This window comes from Astatotilapia calliptera, chromosome 3 (genome assembly GCF_900246225.1).
Source record: "Astatotilapia calliptera chromosome 3, fAstCal1.2, whole genome shotgun sequence".
NCBI lineage: Eukaryota > Metazoa > Chordata > Actinopteri > Cichliformes > Cichlidae > Astatotilapia > Astatotilapia calliptera.
The window spans coordinates 29493333-29513902 of NC_039304.1; the positions used below are offsets into that span (position 1 = coordinate 29493333).

General features: G+C 39.0%; 2 protein-coding genes across 4 annotated transcripts; both read right to left on the reverse strand.

Moving 5' to 3' along the window:
* Positions 1-2736: 2736 nt before the first annotated feature.
* LOC113019199 (tripartite motif-containing protein 47-like) lies at positions 2737-6867 on the reverse strand. Its single transcript, XM_026162752.1, has 7 exons — positions 6131-6867; positions 5496-5855; positions 5245-5340; positions 4544-4777; positions 4191-4338; positions 4027-4086; positions 2737-3929 (listed from the first exon to the last, which is right to left on the reverse strand). Exons 1-7 carry the CDS (start codon positions 6380-6382, stop codon positions 3400-3402), a joined length of 1680 nt encoding a protein of 559 aa, XP_026018537.1. The 5' UTR covers positions 6383-6867; the 3' UTR covers positions 2737-3399.
* A 558-nt stretch (positions 6868-7425) lies between these two features.
* LOC113019194 (uncharacterized) lies at positions 7426-13781 on the reverse strand. 3 transcript variants are annotated; one of them, XM_026162742.1, is made up of 7 exons: positions 13555-13781; positions 11629-11744; positions 10290-11429; positions 9965-10201; positions 9642-9866; positions 9324-9387; positions 7426-8930 (listed from the first exon to the last, which is right to left on the reverse strand). In XM_026162742.1, the coding sequence occupies exons 1-7, from the start codon at positions 13688-13690 to the stop codon at positions 7855-7857; spliced, it is 2994 nt and encodes a 997-aa protein (XP_026018527.1). In that variant the 5' UTR covers positions 13691-13781; the 3' UTR covers positions 7426-7854. The 3 variants fall into 3 exon arrangements, with proteins under 3 accessions (XP_026018527.1, XP_026018526.1, XP_026018528.1); XM_026162741.1 differs by having other exon boundaries at positions 13516-13781; XM_026162743.1 differs by lacking the exon at positions 11629-11744 and having other exon boundaries at positions 13516-13579.
* Between the last annotated feature and the right edge of the window lie 6789 nt (positions 13782-20570).

Below are 20570 nucleotides of genomic sequence, written 5' to 3' on the forward strand. Positions count from 1 at the left end.
TCGGATCACCCTCAGATTTTTTTTTATCTTATCTTATCGTAGATTCGCTTTATAAAATTCATTATGAAACAGTGATTCATCTTTCAGGAATTGCACCCAAACAAGAATGTCCTGGACTGTTAGAATTATTTTTTTTCAGGTTCATCAGCATCTTTTTAAAGGACAAATTTGTACAATTAACAATTGAAGAGAGACAGACCTTTATAATATTTAAAAATGTAGGTGTTCCCTACAGAGAAACTGCAAAGAAAGTCAAAAATTTAAATTACGTTAAAAAAAAATCAGGAAGTGAGAATCAATTGAAACAGGAATTTAGAATCTCTTAATTCATGTAGACAGTTTACCCAATTTAACATAAACCAAGAGCACAAGCAATGCCAGAGATACCTTTCCTTTGAGATTACATCTAACTTTCATGCTATTTGTATAAAGACTAAAAATACGCTAAACGTTAGTCCTTGTTGTGAAAACGCCATCGTATGAATGACACATTTTCCATAACGGGGGAAAATGCACACTGCATTGCACTGACATGGCAATACATTTTCATGAACAAAGGTCATCCTATCAGTCCAGGAGATTTTTTTGTGGGTGCAGTTCCTCAAAAGATGAATCACTGTTTCATTATGTAATGCACACAGTGCAAAAATCATCCAATTCCAGTTTGTATTTTTGGTTCAAGAATATATATATATATATATACACAGGATAACAGTTATTATTAATAATAATAAAAAAGATAATAATAATAACAAAAATGTCACCTCCAGTACTGGTTTGATCAGAAGGAACTTTCTATGTAAAAGCCAAGAGCATTTCCAGTTAGTGTTTTTAAAAAGTATTGTTCAAAAGGACAGAGGATGGTTATTTGATCTCCTTGTTGTTGTTTAATCATTAACCCTGACCTTCAGTAAGAAATGTGACACCTGCTATTCTTTAGATGTTGTTCTAGATTCTTTTGTGACCTTGTAGATAAATCATCAATGCACTCTTAGAGTAATTTTGATTGGCTACAGCTGCCAATCAAGGCAAGTTCTCAGGCAAATTATAGATATGAAAATGACCAACAAAAAAGCAAACTGGGAGCAGTCAGGTATAATATTTTTTTTTCAAAAGAAAAGTGAACAGAATACAATTAACAGATTAAGAATAGTTTAGCTATCGGCAGCTGTTAAAGACAGCAAGCCAGTGATAGCTGTGACACTATGTCTATCCAAATAGATGTATGGCTATTAATTTCAGATACAGTCAGAGTGAGCGAAGCAGCAGCAGCTCCCTCCCCAATGTTGCCTAGATGTGCCTAAGGTGAGCTCATTTGATTTTTATTGAAGGTGGAACATGAACAGTTCATTACTGGCCACCATTATGAGGAAAATATAGTTCCTGTTTTAAATCAAATTCAAAAGAGAAAAAAGAAAATCAAAAGAGAGAGATATGTCTCAAGAAGGGAAAGGGGTCCCCACAGAAGCCGCTTATGTGCAGATTTTTTCTTTAACTTTAAAAAGTTAAAACTTTAGAGATAGAGATACATGTGTCAACTTAAGTAAAAGTGAAAGTGAAAAAAACAGCCTCTGAAATGTACTCCAAGTAAAAAAAAAGTAGCTCCTTAAAAGTATTTTTACCATTTGTTTTTAAGCACATGTATGTGAAACTTGTGCTATATTAATATAAAAACAAAACAATTTTAGTATACAAGAATACAAATGTTATTTAAATCTGGATTGTACTTCTAATGAAAGTGGTCAGAGTGAAGCTGTTATGTAGGAACCAAGCAGTAAAAGAAACAAAAAGATTCTGTTGTCTGATTTAAACCTCCACGTCTAATCACAAAACTAGTATAGTCCAGGGTTAAAGTGCGATTCACAGGTGGGGAAACCCAACGATCTTTTAGGGTTAAACACATGTCACATACAGATCCAGTATATGATTACAAATGACAACATGACATGTAATCTTTAAGTCTGCAGTTTATCAAGCATGAATGAGCACTCCTTACGTTTAAATCTAAGCTCTCGGCTTCCTTTCCTGTCCTTTCTTTTGTTACATCTTTCTCTATCTCTGAGTAAAGTTCTCTCACACTCTTTTCTCTCCTTGTGTGGGAAGTAGTCTGGCTCAAGTGTCAAAGAAGGGTGTAAATAAGAAGAATCAGCAGACATTTTGGGTTTACAGCAGTGATGGTCCATTTGAAGTTGAAGCGCATGTGTCCAAAAAAATAACACACTCCTTCAGAAGCACTGTGTCGAGGCTTGGTTCGTTTGGCGAGAGCCACATGATGAGTGACGTCTGAACCTTCATTCAGTATATCACAGGCTCAGCACCTGATTCAGTTGTTTATAAGGGAGTTTTTCCTTCCCACTGTCACAAAAGTGCTTGCTCATATAGGGGCCATTTGATTGTTGGGTTTTTCTCTGTATCTATTATTGTAGGAGCTACTGTACCATATAAAGCACCTTGAGGCGACTTTTGTTGTGATTTGGTGCTATTTAAATGAAATTGAATTGAATTGAATAAATACAGCTAAATGGCTCTGTTAAAGTTAAAGATAGTCTTGAAAAATCACTTCGTTACCTGAAAACAAACAAAAGAAAACATTCCTAATGCTGCACGTGTTGGTTTAGCCTGGGTACATCAGACATGACATCATCACCCCTTTGAAGTCCAGAAACTCTAGACAGGCATTTATTTGTTTATTTATTTTTTCAAAAAAAAAAAACAAAAAAAAAAAAAACTGAAGCTTTTATCAAAACATGATTCAACACTAGAAGCTTTTCAACACAGTCCTATCTGGTGCCATCTGGCAGCCAAAAATATGCAGAGCCACTTGAATCTGTGCCATATGGCCATCACTAACATGTGGAGAATAATGTGCTTAATGTGTAAAAAGTTAATACTTATGAGACAAGTAATGAGTATTCCAACTGTTAACCCACTTTGTCACACTGTGAGATACAGCAGCTGAACCTTTAGGGTTAACACACTGCGCTAAAACAGTTTGTGTGTGTTTTGCCGACGTTTGTTGAGCTAATAGAAATGTTGCATTTGAAATTACCTACCACTTAAAAAAATACTTTCATTATATTTGCTGCTTTTCAGTAGCACTAAATATATGCTGAGGTACCACAGCCACAATTTACGAGGACCTGCACTCGTTCCGGCTTTAATCCCTGAGTATAAGACTAGAAATTACACTAGAAATATTTGTTTAAAAAAGTTGAAGCTCAAGTACAGGTATCTCTACTACTCAAGTACAGATACCTGAATATTCTACTTAAGTATAGTAACGAAGAATTTGTATTTTTATACTTCCCAACTTCATGTGCTACGCTTTTGCGATGGATGACAAAATCCTTTAGAGATGGGATCTTAAAATATTTAACATCTCTATCACTTCGAAAAGATTTACCATAACTTAACCAGCTGTGCAAATACTCCAGTATCATACCATTCATAATTTATCCCAACCCCAGGATAAAGAGGTTGGATGAATGCAGTCTGGACTTGATGGATTAGAATCATTGGGTCAGAGACACGATAAAAACACAGAGTACCTGCTTTATAATCCAGGAAGACTCCAATCTTGCAGAGACCAGAGCCGGGCACCTTGGTTTCTACATTATTGTGACAGAATAAAAAGCCATCTGCAGTGCAATCTAAACTCCAGGACTTGTCATTTTTGCCAAACTGTGACTCATCTGATGTCCGGCTGATGTTTTTATAAGCCACTGCTACAGACAGAATGCGAGCATGTCCCTCTACCTCCCAGTAACACCGGTTGGACAAACCCTCTCTGCACAGCACCTGGGGAAATTTAGTGAACCTGTCCAGATGCGCTGAAGCCTGGCCGGGTGAAGGCCTCATCCTGCGATTCTCGCATATCAGGTGGAGATAACGATAGTTTGAGGTCCCATCCAGTGTGAGGGGATAAACATCTGGCAAAAAATATAGCAAGTACGATCAATATTACCACTATTTTCAACTGTAACGGACTACTATATGATTTTATAATGTTTCAAGTGAATTTCATACAACGTAAAAGCTCTTCTCTGCTGCTGGGGGCCGGAGGTAGTGAGAAGTCAACATATGAAACTGTGAGGAAACAAACTGGAGTTATTAAAAAAAAATCACTGGGTATCTATGAAGCAACTCATCCACAATGCTTTCTTTTTTCTTTTTACATTTCCAACTGTTACCTGTGGCTGAGATCATGGGCCATGTTTCTTTCAGTGACATTTCCAGTTTATCTTTGAGCTCAGACAAACACTCGGTTATGTCTTTAAAGGAGCGTTGAGGAGGAGCTCCAGGTGAGCCATCTGGAGAATCCCAGGAAGTGGAGAGATGCTGTGAAATATAAGGAGAAGACAAAAATGTTAATTTTTTTAAGCAACCCATCATAAATCTAAACGATCTCATGCAGGTCTAGAATATCTGGTGTAATGTTCATTTTGGCCATTTGGATTGAATTGTGTTCAGTTCTCTCTTTTTTTAGGCCTTTGAAATCAGGTATTTTACAGGAAAACCTTTGCTATGTTGTAAGCAGCTATACCTGCATCAGATATATGAGGTCATCTGCATCCGAAGCTTTTTCCAGTTCAGCGTATGTTCTCTTCAGCTTTGTAATCTCCTCCTTCAACTGAGACTGGTGGTCCTCCACCTGAGCGGTGGCAGTTTTTTCTTGGGCTTTAATCAGCTGCTTCACCTCACTCTGTTTTCTTTGCATGGAAGAGATGAGCTCATCGAAGATCTTGTCACAGTCGTTCAGGGAAATCAGAGCAGAACTCTGTTGGCACATCGCAGATCTGTTTTTAGTTTAAAAGTTTATCTTTATTCAGTTAAAACAACAACCCGACTTGATCTTTGAACCCCACAGACCGAGACAATTGTAGAGGATATATTAAGCATTAAAAGACGCTAAGTTAACAACCACCTGTGGTGCACAAATCACACCTAAAGACAGAATGCTAAACTAAAAGTCATCAGATGAGAGGATTCATGTTTGTTGATGATGCTAATGAATTTGCAGATCAACAGCACGTCTCTCAAAGTAAAGGTAAAAAGAGCAAATCAAAAACAAATGCTGAGAGCAGTGCTTGTTTGTGCCCTCAAGTGGGTAAAAATCTTATTGCAAGTTTGATCAGAGCTAAATACTGAGACTATGTTAACACACTAAAGCTCATTTCAGCAGCTATCTCATTCACCCAGCAGTTGAATGCACATATCAGATCTGAAAACATTGCTTTTCCACACCTTGAGACTCTCCTCAGCTTGGCTCAGTTCTTTCAGCTTCTTCTCTTTCTTTTCGACTTTGTCCTGGATTTTCCTTTGATTTAAAGCCAGCTGATTCTGCAAGAAGGCACGGTTGCATCCAGTGAGTCATTTAAATATTAGTAATCAGTAATGTAATTAATGAGTACGTCTGATGGCCACGTGTCGTTTGGGAGCACAGAAACATTTGGACTTTGAAAGGTAGCATTATGTGCTCGACTCCTTGCCCCCACCTTTGCCTTATCCTTGAGTGCTGAAGCGGAAACACATCCGTGGCCCTTGTGCTCATCCACTGTGCACAAAGAGCAAACAAGCTGCTCATCTTGCTCACAGTAGAGCTCCTTTAACTTGCTGTGCTTCGTGCACATTTTCTCCTGTATTGACACTGTAGCTGCCACCAGCTCGTGCTTCTTCAACACAGCAACACTGTAGTGAGGCTCGAGGTGAGTGGGACAGTAAGATGCCAAGCAGGTCAAACATGACATGGTGGCTTTGATTCTGATCCCACAGCAAAAGTCACAGGCAACATCTGTTGGGCTGGCATAGACCAGAGAAGGACATGTTGACTTTGTGCTCTTTAGCTTATTCACAACCTAGACAGAAAGACAGAAACTGTTAGGATGTGCTGTAAAGAGAAATAGAATGTTTTTGAGGCTGGCTTCATAAGGAAGTGTGTTCACATAAAAATGGTTAAACTCTGGAGTTCAAATAAATATGTTGGTACAAACTGGTACAAAACCAGTTCCACTTGTTTAATTATTTACACAATTACAGGAAAAAGGGGGGGATGATTTCTTATGTAACAATATGACTAATACGTTATCTGTGAACTACAGAGTCTGTGCTAAGTTCATTTCTGTCCCCTCACCTCGGCCAGCATGTTGTTCCTCCTGAGAACAGGCCGATGGCTGAATGTCTCCCTGCACTGAGGACAGCTGTATTCACCCTTCTCCTCCTCTCCATCCCAGCAATGCTCAATGCAGCTTTTACAATAACTGTGTCCACAATAAATGGTGACGGGTTCTTTCAGAAGATCCAAACACACTGAACAGGAAAACTGAATGCAGTCCAGGTCAACTCCATGTGGCTCATCTTGCTGACTTTGCTGCTTGCTAGCCATTTTAGTTGCGGTATTATTAAGAAACAGAACTGGACTGTCCCTGAGTTGACATATCTCTGAAGATCTTGGCAAAGAAAGCAGCAACTGTCTGCTTTCAGCAGAAGTGGAGAAGTGGAAACAGGTCAAGTGTTGAAGTGCAGTCAATGTCCACCCACTTTAATTGTCGTCACATTTGCGTTAATGATTCATTTTAAAGGGGAAGATAGAACAAATCAGTTTATCAGTCATAGAGACTAGCGAGCATACAGAGTCTATAATTCACTGCTGCATTTGCATCTTTCAGAGTCTGAGGAATGCTCTTGGGGAAGAATAACAAGGCTTACATTGTAGTTTTACACTGTAGTACTGTTTGTTGCCTTGTTTGTATTGTCCATTCATTGTTGTGTCATCTCCTACACATTACTATTAACCACAAAGTAACCTTAAAATAACCAAGAATCAACTGCATGTTTTTAAAACATGTGTAACAAGAAAATGCAAAAAATGCAAACTCACTCTTTTTTTTTTTCTCAAGTTCACAAAGGAGTCGTTCTAAAGACTGACGGTTGCCAAGTCTGTAAGGGTGAAAAAAGCTAGCAAAACAGATTTGGAGAAAAACTAAATCTGCAATGAGATTAAATGCTGGTAGATTAAGCTAAAAATACAATAAAACAATGTAAATGCGGGATGACCCAAACTGTACATCCAGGACAGATTTGCTCATTAATAAAATAAGGTAACTATCCAAGTCTTGCACAGTAAATATATGGACTACGAGTACAAACCACAAACATCCAACATTTCATGTAGTACTAACACACTGCTCTTGCCTTTCTTTACTCTTAAGATCCAGAACTTGACCTCTCACCGCCTTGTGGGTGTTTCACATATGCAAACATACTTAATAGACCTTCTTATTGCTGGTAGTGGCATCTCATGACACACATACATTTCTTTGCTAGAGTTCCCCCCATTGATCAGAGCATGTAAGTGCAGTATGACAATCCTGCCTAAAAGCAGTATTCTCAAAACGAAAGAAGAACTGGAAAAAATGGAAAACTCCCCAGAAATTAGTTTTTTTTATTGCTTAAAAGCAACAGGGACAAAACAGGGTCAACAATATCTTAGAAATATGTAACATGACTAAATATTCCATGACAAGTTAACAAAACCAACTCCCACCACAGTTTTTTGACTTACTTGTTGACTTGTTTGTCTGTGATGCTTCTCGGTCTGAGACATTCGTCTACAGGAAAAAAAATATGACTACAATGCATTAAGGCCCTCAGAAGATTATGCAAAAAGTCCACAAAAAAGGTAACTGCTAGATAAGTATTCAACAATTTGCCAACAAACCTGATTCCAAATAATTTAACATGTTCTCTTCGATGTATGTAGTATTATTATGCAGTTATTATGTGAAGTGTAAGAACATCAAGAAATAATAAGATGCTTTTTTCCCTTCCACTACCTGGATGATAATTATAAAAATCTCACTTAAACCTGATAAGAGACTTTCCTTTCTCCACTATAGCCTCACACGCTCTCTGTGCAGCATCTGATGGGGACTTAGCATCATTAGCTGCTTCATTTCCAATGAAGCCACCAAATACTCCTCCTGCTGCTGCTGCTACTGCCACACAAGCTGCTCCAGCAACTCCTACAGCTGCTTCTCCTGCTGCTGCTGACGACACTCCCATTAATGCTGGAGCCTTTTTTACAGCGTTCATTAACATTACGTTATTCATGGCTGTGACAGCTAATCCAACCATCGCTGCTACACCAAAAAAAGCACCGAGCAAAGCTCCTGTTGCAATCCCTGTCAGTTTGGTCAGAAACCTGTTGCACACATCAGATTTAGCCTGGTTTCTGATCTCTTCTGCAGTTTTATCTGGCATTGAGTACGAAATGTGCTCGACCCGTTTCTGTATTGCCGTCTCCACATGTTGCAGCATTTTATTTGTGTAGTAACCTCCGTTTTTTTCCACCACCACTTTTTCTATTGTTTTCAGCAACTCCTCCACCTGGAACTGGTTGCTCCTGTAGTTGTTTGGCTGGTTGTTGTTCCAGTGTTTGTTATCAAAGACGTGACACCGACCATCACACTTTGACACCAGATCACTCAGATTTTTGTTCTGACTGACAAAATCTTCAATTTTCATCTTTTTCTTGAGCTGGTCACCGTGAGTGAAAACAACGACAGCATATTTTAGAGCTTCATCTGAGAAATACTGAACTATCTTAGTGACGACAGCCTGCTCGTGCTCTGTGAATTTATCCACTCGAAGCACAATGAGAAAAGCATGAGGCCCAGGAGCACACTCTGTCATACAGCTCATTATCTCAGGCTTCAGATCTTCCTCAGACCTTCCTGTGTCAAAGAAACCAGGGGTGTCGATCAGAGTGATGCTTCTTCCACTGACTGTTTTGGTTTCTGTTTGGCATTTCATTGTTCCAGAGTTTGGAGAGTCATAAAAGGTAAAGTGCTCCTCTCCAAGAATGGTGTTACCCAGGTGACTTTTCCCAGATCCAGTTTTTCCCAGCAGGACCAACCTCATCGTTGTTGACTCTACAGGAGAAAGTTGACTCTGTTAAGTACATTTGCCTCTCTCTTGTTTTTTTTCTCTTTTTTTTTTTTTTGCTGCTGCAAAGAGAGACGTTTCTTTGTGGTTTGAGGTTTTGAACAGAAAGCAGTAGATAGTTTATAGTTTTACTTACAAAACACACACTTCTAAATGAAAAACTAGTGTTAGAGCCAAAGGGGTTTACTGGAAGAAGTATCTGGTAATTAATAAAAGGAAATCATTAGGAAGGATAATGAAATATTGGACTGTCTGAATAATCCACTCCATTAAGAGTTTGAGCTATTGCCCTCAGGCTGTTAATTTGGTAAATTTACATGCATTACTCCAGCACTTTGGGTATTATTATTTTTCATTCTTTCTCAGTATTCTATACTCACCTAGATCGTGGACCTTTTGGTGAACATGTTGAGTGAAATTGTCATTTTGGAAAACATCAAATACCTGCAAAGACAACAAAGTATCAACATCAATAGCAATCCTTGTAAAAACTCATCAGATGGAAATGCAGATGAAAAAAGTAATTATTATTATCTTGTGTAGTTCATGTAATAGAGTGAAGAAAAAACGATTCATTACAAAGTAAAATGAAACAAATATTGATATGGAACGTAACTTTACTTTTCCAAAGTGTTTTTCAACACTCAGCACACTAATGGTTAGGAGCCAATATTTAAGGAAAAGTGCTTTGTCATTACCTTGTGTGAGTCCTCGTCATCGGGGTGAATGACGATGCGGATCAGGAGTGGTGTGATGCCCACCTGCTCCTCTTCAAATACATGAACTTCCTCCTTTAAAGCCCTCACCACCTCACTGACAGGAAACTGCAGGGCCATCCCAGCACCGAGGACGGGAAGAGCAACAGATCTGAATCTTTTCTTCGCACAAGAAGATAGGATTGTGTTGATGCCCATTCGAAGAACCTATAACACATAACAATGCTGCATTATGACAAATGGCTTCATTAAAAAATGTCCTCACAAACAGACAGAATAATAAAATCCCTCCTTTACTATCTCACCTGGACTGCAACTCCGTCTGGGTCACCATCCCAGGGAACAAGATTGAGGAAGAAGACTGCATTAGACTGAAGTCCAGGTAAGCCCTCCAGCAGTACTGAGTCACCAGGCATTGTTTCATCTTCCTCTTCCTTTCTAAACCTTGTGGTCAGCTGTGGTCCAGCTACTTCAAACAAAGCATTTCCAACACGGGTAGAGAGAGGATCATGGCCAACCATAGGAGACACCACAGCATCCACCTAGGAGAAGAGCAGGAGATTTGGTGGGCTTAGAAAATGTGTTTTATTGCAAGGTGTTGTTTATTTTAATTACAGCAGTGTTTCTCACCTGTTGGCTCTCAATCGATCCCTGAATAACCTCCATGTGGACTCTGCCTCCAGGAGCTCTGGCAGTGGCTCCTCTTGCTGTATCTTCATCAGGTGTATCTATCCCTTGGAGAAGCCTGTCACATGCTTCCTGCATGGCCCTCACCGCCTCCTCTCTGTTATCAATCAGGATGATTTTGCTCACACTTCGACCTCCCACACTGCCAAAGTCCTTCACAGCAGCAACAGTTGCCTCAGTGCACACAGTGAGAGGAACCCCAGACACACCTGAGCTGATACAAGGAATGGCTATGGACTGAAAATCCATTATTTCTGATAAATTTAAAGCACAATGCACAGTTTTCTCCAGTAACATCTTATCTCTGTTACTTGCTTTTCCACCTACAGGCCCAACTGCATGAAGCAGTTTCTTGCACTTTAAGTTACCCCCTGTGGTCACTACTGTTTCTCCTATGGGAATTTTCCCCAAACACTTCACTAATTCATCACTCTCTCTCTGTATTTCAGGACCACCAGCTCGACTCAGTGCAGCAGCAACACCTGCAGAGTGGTCCAAGTCCTGATTGGCTGCATTAACCAGAGCATCAGCGTGTTGCTTGGTGATGTCACCCTGACACACAAACACCTGGAGCCCATCACAAAGGCTGTAGCTAGCAATGGTTGTGCTTTCCTCTCTTAAACTCAGAGATGCCATATTGTCACGTAAACTTGAAGACTGCTCGATGTCTAACAACCTGGCATGAACCAGAGACAGTTCTCCAACAACAACAGCCATCCCAGACTCATCTGTGTACACCTTCACCTCACCTGCAGTCTGACAAGAGCTGCTGGACTGAACCAAAGCTTCAACTTTGTCAGGGTTGACCTCATAATGGCAAAAGTAGCCACCAAAGAGAGCGTCTACCTCAGCTTTCCAATCACTAACTTCATCTGCAGCACCAGGTTGAGCTCGCCTCCTGACTAAAACTCTCCCCTCCTCACAGTAAAGATCAGCAGAGCAGGCTAAACAGGCAAGCATGTTCTCAAGTTCTTGCTGAGCATGTGGACATTCTTTCAGGTAACGAAGGAGATAATTATCAACGTGTAGTTCATACTCTTCATCACTTGGTGGAAGAGACGAGGCAGGAATGTTCTCAGGAGTCTGTGATTGGGAAGAAATGCAAATGAGAGGAGGTATCAATCGGCAACAAAGACCACCTTACCACCTTATATATATATATGTGTATATATAAATTGATGATTTGATGATGTGTGTGTGTGTTGTGTGTGTTCCTATAGTTATAAATTTATTAGCTATTCCACATTTAAAAACCTTGATTAAATTAATATACAAAATGTACCGCTACTGTAGCAGTGGGGATGGTGTAAGTTTCCAGACTTTCTCGGACTGTGATCACCAAATGACGATCTCCAAGCTCCAAAACATGCTCTGATCTTTTAAGGACTCGCTGCTGATCTGTAGACAGACATCTGGAGTTATACAGTGGATTTGTTTTACATTTAAATTAAAAAAGTTATATATATAGTAAATTATTTTCTTTAAAGCCTCCTTCCTTTTATTCTTTACATCTCATGCCTGTCATATGTTACAAATGCCTTTCAACAACTTGCCCTTGGATTTATTGCCGATTTTACTTGACCTGGGATAGTTGTAACATGGGTCAGTTGTAACACTTCCAATTTCTCCAATCAGGGCTAAGTTTCAAATGATGTGACTCATCCTGTGCATGCCCAATTCAGTTCTGCTATCACATGTGAAAAATCAGCACATTTTGTCAAACACAGACAATTTAACATGAAAAAAAGTAATTTGTATGCCAAAAAGTAAGTTTTTCTACTTTATTTCAATGTCTAATAGCATTATCTGCTTTGCAGTTAAACTCATCAAACTTAAATTATGTTATTTGTATGTCTATGGGGATATAATCTGTGTAGGTCTTTAGTGCTAATGTTTTAGCCGTTGGCTGTAATGTTAGCTAGTTCATGGCTATAGGAGTCAGTCAGTTGTAACAGCAACAGTCTGGGTTAGTTGTAACAATAATGCAGATGTTACAACTTACCACACTATTACTTTAACTTATATTAACCAAGTTGGGGCAACGACATCAGCAGAGAGAGGTTCACTGGTCGCATTTGTATATGCGGTTAATGCCATTGGCAACACAATTCCTCCACTGTTTGTGTTCCCACACATACATTATGCAGACCACTGTGTCAGAGATGGACCAGTAGGAAGTACTGGTAGTGGAAATAAATCAGGATGGGTGCAAGAAACAGATTTCCTCATCTTTCTGAAGCACTTTGCAAACCACACCAAGGTAAGCCATGATAAAAAGTAATGGAATTGCGATGCTGGTGAACAACTACATTTTTCCATAATTTGTCTTTTTTGGGGGGTTGGAATATGTTCAAAAGCTAGATTTCTGCATTCTGTCACACACACACACATAGCTACATAAATGGCTCTAAGTGCATTCATGTGTTGAATAAACAAAGATTACATGTTAATGTTTTGTTAATACCCTTATTTCATTGTGTTACATTTCACCCCAGGATATGTTACAACTCACCCAGACTACGGGGTTAATTGTAACATTTCACTCTTCGTGTTTGAGGCCACACCATGCAATGGGTAATTGTGCTGCAGAGAAAATAGCTGCACTATTTAATAGCAGAGACATGTAAATACTTTGCATTACATTTTGAATCCACCACCTTAAAAGAGCTCCAATTTACAGACAGAAATGTCAAAAATGTTACAACTATCTTCGGTCTCCCCTACTTGCTGATTTTACTACCTCTGTCAACCCACATTTGTTCCACTGATGCAACAAAAACTGCATTTGTACTTGAGTGTACTGCAATATTCCAGTCTTCTCCTTAACAGCTCATCCATAGAGAAGAAGATACCACCAGTTACATAATAACTGGTCGTTTCAGTTCTGTCGCACAGCCTTAACTGAATGGTTAACTTTCACTTTCGATAGACCCTTATAGACTCTTCCTGTTCAGGTTTTCTTTCATGCAGCTCATCATTAAGTTTTCCCTCAATATTTTAAACCTCGTTGTTCTGACTGTTTTTAGCAAATCTTAGCAAAAAGAAAATAATAAACAAATAATTACGACTGGCCGTTTGCATACTTCGACAACTATATGACGTCTCGTGAAAAAGCATACGAAATATATTTAAATATATGTACCCATATTAAAATTAATGATTTACCTACCCCTTTCATATCTGAAAGCAATACCATAGACGTCCTCACCCAGTCTTATCAGTGGGCCGCAGTCTCCTCCGCCCGAGATGGCGCAACGGAAATATGTTTCTATTCCTTTTATATGCTCTTCGCGGAGACCGTAGGACTCAAAGAAAACCGGGTAATGGTACATATCACCCATCATCCCGCTGTAACTAAAGTTATGTAGAGCGTGTAGCAGGCATCAGATCTACAGCTGATCCTGAGAGATGAGTTGTGCCGTTATGACACGGGCGCAAAATGAGTGCTGGTACGTCACGGGGGCCACGTGACCTAACAACTGCATCAAATTCGTGATAAATTTAGAACAGCAGCAAGTAAACAGCTCCAGGGCACAAAACAACCAGCAAGTCCAGGAAATTGCTCTCCTAATGAATGTTGTTACATGTGTTAAAAAATAAAAGCCCTGTCCCATAGATATTACTTTTATCCTGATCTTAATGGGAAAAGAATATGATTGGAAGGAAACAAATACCAAACAGACGACTTTTTTATATATAAGCAGAAAGTTTAAACATTGGACATTAATGTGGCAGCAAGTCCTATATATGTATATATGCAATGTAAATCTGTTTACTAACACATTATATCTAGCCTGTATAAACCTTTGCATACTATTGTTGAACAACCTTTTTTTTTTTACACTGAACATCCATTGTTGTGTTTATTAATTCATTTTATGTGTACTGATCGTCACAGATTAGAGTGTCGTGGATAACCGTGGGACAACTCTGACCAATGGTGTGAAAGAGAACAAAGATAATGAGGGACATTCAAGTTTGTTAATCCCGCTCAAAATCTCCATAGGAAGGAGAATCCAAGACTTTTTTAGCATTTATGTGTTCACATAGAAAAAACAAAAGGAAATACGTGCTCTAACTTTGAAAACCAGTGCGCAAGACGTATGTGTTATCATAACTTTAGTTTTACAGAAATATTCTGCATTTAATTTGAAATAATTTACTCTACATAAACACTACATTGAATAAACTAGAGGATGTGTTGTCTCTGCTAACACCTCTGATTAGATAACAGACTTTCTGACTCTTAGAGGAAATTTTGTTCCTAAAACTTGTTTGCATAGTATCTACTTAATATTTTGTTCATGGGTTTGTGACATTGATTAGAGATTTGATTTGATTGATTTTGAATATGGTTTTGTTTTAGATTTATTCTATATTTAATATAGAAGGGGTTTTAAGTTTTCATTTTGTTACAATGATTCATTTTCACTTTTTTAATCAGTTCTTAGTTATGGCCGTAATTTTAACTTTCTTAAATTTAGATAAACACTGATTTTTTTTTGTTGTTGTTGTTTTTTGCAGTACTGAATCTGTACATTTGAGGTCTGAATCAATATTAAAGTTACAATACATTGCAATCATTGTCTCAGAACAGTTTACATAAATTTACTGGGTGTTAGTTAGGGTGAAACAATTATTTGTTTTAAGTGTACACTCAAAGTTTTGCACTAGTTTTAAAGTATTCATAGCCTTGGCATAGCGTTACGATCTGTTATATTTGATGCTGGTGGTGATGAAGATGAAGATGAGAAGGAGGTGGGTTGCACAAAGACAGAAAAGCACTGAGATTTTAAACACAGAACAGAAGGAAGGCAAGAAACTTATTGGATGAGAGTAATGATGCCAGCACTGATTTTGTAAGCATGGGAAGGAGGAAGTGATGTAAAGAATAGACTAGCAGTGGAACACACAGAAAAACAGGGAGATGAGTGATTGCTTACTTACATAACTTATACATGAGCTTCATTATTACTGAAGACCTGGGAATGAGCTCACAAAGAGCATGGGCATTTTTTGCCGCCTTGTTGGAGCGAAGCTGTTGGAGAAACACAAGAATTAATCGAGAGATGCAGACTGATGCAACAAAAACCAGTAAGTAGGGTGTACAGCGTACACTATAGTTTATAGTACAAAGTAGTATTAGCTTATTATTTACACGATCTAATATTTATATCCACATAATTATGGATTATTATATTTACAATATTAAAAACACATAGTGTATTTTACAGAAAATTACATTAGGAAACATAATATATTAGATTTATATTTCAAATTTGACAAAATGCTTGCCAGTCTTGGTAGCTGGGGATCAGTCCGCCAGGGCCTCTGCTCCTGGCTGCCACCCGGCACACATAGCACCCGACCCCTACGGTGCCTCCTGTGGTTGGTGGGCCTGCAGGAGGATGGGCCCATGTCCCCTTTTAGGGCTGTGCCTGTGCAGGCTCCATGGATTAAGGCCTGACCACCAGACGCTCGCCCTTGGGCACCCTCCCTGGGCCTTGCCCCAGGGCGGGGCCCCGGTAACCCTATCCCAGACCCACTTTGGTCAACTCCACTTTGTCAGGCAGGCTCTATTTAAATGATCTGCTGATCAGGTGTGTCAGTGGTCAGGTGTGGGTGTGGTTAGAGAAACTGAACTCTGCTTTCCAAAGATGTGATACACCACAGTTAATTTATCTTACAAGAGGGAGCAGCACAGATTTTTCTTTTCTTTAATAATAATCACCTTCACTTAGAAACAACACTTTGTGTTTACTTGTGTTATGTTTGTCCAATATTTAAACTTGATTGATCTGAAATATTCAAGTGTGACAAACATGCAAAAATAAAAACAGGAATTGCAGGGTGAAGTGTTCCCTCCATGGTTTTCTCAAACCCCTTCACCACAATGAGGTGCTGCTTAGGCTGCTGCCCCCACGACGTGGCCCCGGATAACCGGAAGAAGATGGATGGATGAATATGACAAAATGGTGATTTTACAGCAGCAGCAGGGAGGGCCAGATGGGGAGGGGCAGCTGAGACTGTTTCTGCTAGAAGTTTCTTCTTTTTATAAGGGAGTCCTTCCTCCCCACTGATGCCAAAGCACTTGCTCATAAGGGGTTATCTGATTGTTGGGGTTTTCTCATTTTTTTGTATTATTGTAGCGCCTTAAATCTTACAATATAAAGCACCTTGAGGCAACTGTACTTTAATGTCGGTCATAAGGGAGGTACTTCAAGAGCCATATATTTTATGAGGTGGTACTCATTGTGAAAAGTTTGAGAACCACTGGTTTAAAAGGTGCATGAGCCTCTGGTAAAACTGGGGGTGAAGTGGTAGAGCACTGTCGAAAGGTGAACCAAGAAGTAAGCACAGATCTATTCAACAGAGTGTGACACCGTGTGTGAAAAAAGAAGGTATTACAGCTAAAAGAAAAAAAAAAGCTTTAAATTTTTAAAAAATCCTTTCTTTTTCAGTTTAAATTTTTATCTTTCAGTGTCACGTTTTTTTGGTGTTTTTTTTTTTTCAGTACCATAACTAGATGTCACTGTTCTGGTTGCAGATAGAGTATTCATAACAGAACATAAACTAACATACTGCATTGTATCAAATAAAGTGTTTAAATTATGAAGTTATCAGGCAAACAGAAAGGTGGAGTTCTCACAGAATAACTGAGAGATGTGATGCTCACTTTTCTCATTTGTAGGTGTCCACTTTGTCCTGGCCAGTGATTCTGCTGCTATCTGCTAACCTGGATGCCCAAGAGTCTGTCTGAGAGTTCAGCCATCGCAGCAGTGCCACCGGCTGGGTTAACTGCACATTGTTCATCTGTCCTGTAGGGTTCACTCATCTGTCGTGACTACGTTCCTACTTGGTGGTGTACCGTGTTGAGCTGCCACTCGTGACGATGAGGCTGTTGTTATGTTAGTAATTCTGAATATAGAAGTGCAACAATGATATTTGTTTGTTTCTTAACTTTATTTGTTTCCATTTGCACAACAAAAATGGTTTTTGACTTTTCATTGAGACAAATATTTTCATGCAAAAAAATATTTCCATCGCAGATAAAAGCCCCAACTCCATTCAGCTGCAAACTGCTGGAGTGAATGAAAGTGATTAAAGTCTTGAAAGACTCATTGTATGTTTAACACTGAGCAACTTCTGATGACGTTTGAAGTGACAAATCTTTATTTGTAGGTGCATCTCCATTGTCTGACACTGCAGACATATTCCGCTAGTGTCTAATTTTTCTAAAGTGGATAGTTCTTACTTTATGTTACAAGTGGCAGGTGTGTGGTTGGTTCATAGTCTTTTTTATTATGTTTGTCAAGAGCTGTTGATAAGATTATGTGTTACTCCTGATATTTGAGACATTAAAGTGATGTAGTGTCACACTGACCTTAAGAGTGCAGTGAGGAGCATCATTACAAACATTAAATATTTCAGCTCACATAAGTAACCCTGTTGGATCCTATGGGCTCAATGCTGTTAGACACTTTTGCTAAGGATTTCCTCTCATGGGGAGTACTTCAGGATTCATGATTTATTTTGCAATGACTGCAGCAAAACATCATGAGGTATTCAAACACATAAAGGTGTGGCTTTTTGTCATGGGTTAGTCATTAAATGAGACTGAACTGAATTAAGCTATTTTGTCAATAACCTAAAATAGATATACCATTATATATTAAAATATATTTGCTAATCAACACTGTGTTGCTTGGATTTCTCCTTCAAAGACACTTGTCAGTCCCATAGATTTTTAATGATAAAACCAGACAGACAGGCCTGAAGAAATGCAGTGGCGGGTTTCATTATGAGAATGAAGGAAAACTTTAAATACCTTTAAGCAATGGCACTGTCTTCTTTAACATAAAGAAAAATATTTTAATATTTTGGCCTGTTGCCAGTGACATTTCTATTCAAATGACCTCAACCCACCCTTTACTAGAAGTGTCAAACCTTTCCAGTAAAGCAATACTGCTGGATCAAAGTAAGAAAATAGTAACCCCAAAAACCCTGTAGACAAAGGACGGGTATTAGAAGGGATTTATGACTCCCGTCACAATTTATGACATGTTATAGAGCTGTGATATGTTTAATCACTGTCCTTTTTAATTAGAACTTGGTGTTTGACATGTTAAGTGCTAGAGACCAACCATCAGCGATCGGCTCCTGTGTGGATGGAGATCTACAGGGTGGGCCATTTATGTGGATACACCGTAATAACATGGGAATGGTTGGTGATATTAAAGTCCTGTTTGTGGCACATTAGTATATGTGAGGGCGCAAACTCCTCAAGATGGGTGGTGGCCATGGTGGCCATTTAGAAGTCGGCCATCTTGGATACAACCTTTTGTTTTTTCAATAGGAAGAGGGCCATGTGACACATCAAACTTATTGGTAATGTCACAAGAAAAACAATGGTGTGCTTGGATTCAACTTAACTTTATTCTTTAATGAGTTATTTACAAGTTTCTGACCACTCATAAAATGTGTTCAATGTGCTGCCCATTGTGTTGGGCAGCACATTGAACACAGCAAGGTCAGAAGTCCCATCCTGTAGCAACAGTGATGCCTTGAATCTGTCCTGCGGGGTAGAGGAACCAGATGGTATCATCTTGGAATCCACCATAACCTCAGCAAGAGCAGAGCAATCGTCAGGTGATATGGTAGTGCAAGAAGATGCACCTCATCAAGATGTGGAGAAGTCACTTCCAGGGGAAAAACCAGGTAGTGACAGGAATTAAGTTAGGAACATACCAGACAAATGGCAAAAAATTACATATGTTTTATTTCTTTTGATTTATGTGATCCATACAAATGGGTACCTTTCAGAGTGGAAATGTGAACAAGATGCAACCAGAGCAGCCTGGCTCAGAGTTACTTCCAAAGCATGAGACCAGAAAGGCAGTAGTCCTGCAAATGGACTTGCGGGAAAGTATTATGGATCAACAGAGATCACTTATCTCCCTCTACAAAGCCCCAAAGGTAGAGTACTGCCTGGATTTCTCATACGCAACATAACCTAGCTGTACTCTTTTCAGGGAACACAGATCTTACAAGACTGTTTGATGGTGAGCCACAACACTTGACTCCATCCACTTCTCAGACCTTGCTTGAGAGTGACATGTTTTTGGTGGCAGGTAAGAAAGTTATGTACAGAAATAAGAGGAAGAGGAATTTAAAATAATATACGTGCAGCACTAAAGGTAACAGCATTACTAGTGTTACATTATCCTAACTGTAACCCTAAAGATGAAAAATAGGTTGAATGCAGTTACAAAACTGTTTATTTTTACCACCGTGCAATGTTAGGCTGAATTTATTATGTTTGGTCTTAGCAAGAATAATGGGACATTCATTCATTCATGGTGGACCGTGTGTGTCTGGTATAAGTCCTGCAATCATCCATGTCCTTTTTGGTGGCTCACCTGAAACAGCTACAGTTCAGATTGAGGATTGCCCTGATATTGATATCTGCAGCACTATTCAGCTGGTTTGCATTTTTGTACCATTATTTTGAAGAATTACTATTTCACTAAATATTGAATTTAGAGACATGATTGAATAGCCACCAGTACCTACTACTGACTACTAAATTTTTTTTCTTTGTCCTAGCTTGATGGCACTGCTGAATTAACAGAACTGGAATGAAGAAATGTTCTCGAGCTAGCCCTGGCTTGGGACCTGCCAGGTGTCACACAAACCAATATAAAGTTGCTGTATGAATGTCTGCTATTCCACGCTGTGAGTACTGACTTACTCTCAGCAATGCATTTAAATTTTAAATAGAAAAGCACATCAAACCTTTGGATGTGAATAAGTACATTTTTCATATACATTAAAAAAAATCTCTTTGAAGGCCATCTGAAATTATTTTATTAGTACAGTGGATGTTTTTTAAGTATTTAACATTTAAAGTGTGTTTCACTTTACGGACTCACACTTCAGTTTTGGTTTGGTCTCACCGTTGTAGGTCATAACACGAACAAGTCATCAAGTCAAGCAGCTGAGGAAAGGGCTTAAGGAGATGGTATGGCTGCTTCTGACAGAAAGATCAGACATCATTCCTCTTTTCTTACCAAGGTAATCAGAGACTGCTCCCTGTTGTGAGGTAAAGTCAGGTCACATCTTTTAACATCTGAATAGTAAAGGTATTTTGTTAATTTATGAAGGATGCACATTAATTGTTGACACAAAACACCAATATACTATTTGGTATGCTTGGGCTAGTTG

Bases quoted from the DNA above. Each gene is read 5' to 3' on its own strand.
- LOC113019199 (XM_026162752.1), bottom strand. From the start codon at position 6,382: ATGGCTAGCAAGCAGCAAAGTCAGCAAGATGAGCCACATGGAGTTGAC. The intron at 5,856-6,130 runs GTGAGGGGACAG...CTTTCTGTCTAG, and splicing joins GGAACAACATGCTGGCCGAG to GTTGTGAATAAGCTAAAGAG. The intron at 4,778-5,244 runs GTGTGGAAAAGC...ATGTGCCAACAG, and splicing joins AAGCTGAGGAGAGTCTCAAG to AGTTCTGCTCTGATTTCCCT.
- LOC113019194 (XM_026162741.1), bottom strand. From the start codon at position 13,690: ATGATGGGTGATATGTACCATTACCCGGTTTTCTTTGAGTCCTACGGT. The intron at 11,745-13,515 runs GTAGGTAAATCA...GTCTGTCTACAG, and splicing joins TGCTTTCAGATATGAAAGGG to ATCAGCAGCGAGTCCTTAAA. The intron at 9,867-9,964 runs GTGAGATAGTAA...TATGTGTTATAG, and splicing joins CAGACGGAGTTGCAGTCCAG to GTTCTTCGAATGGGCATCAA.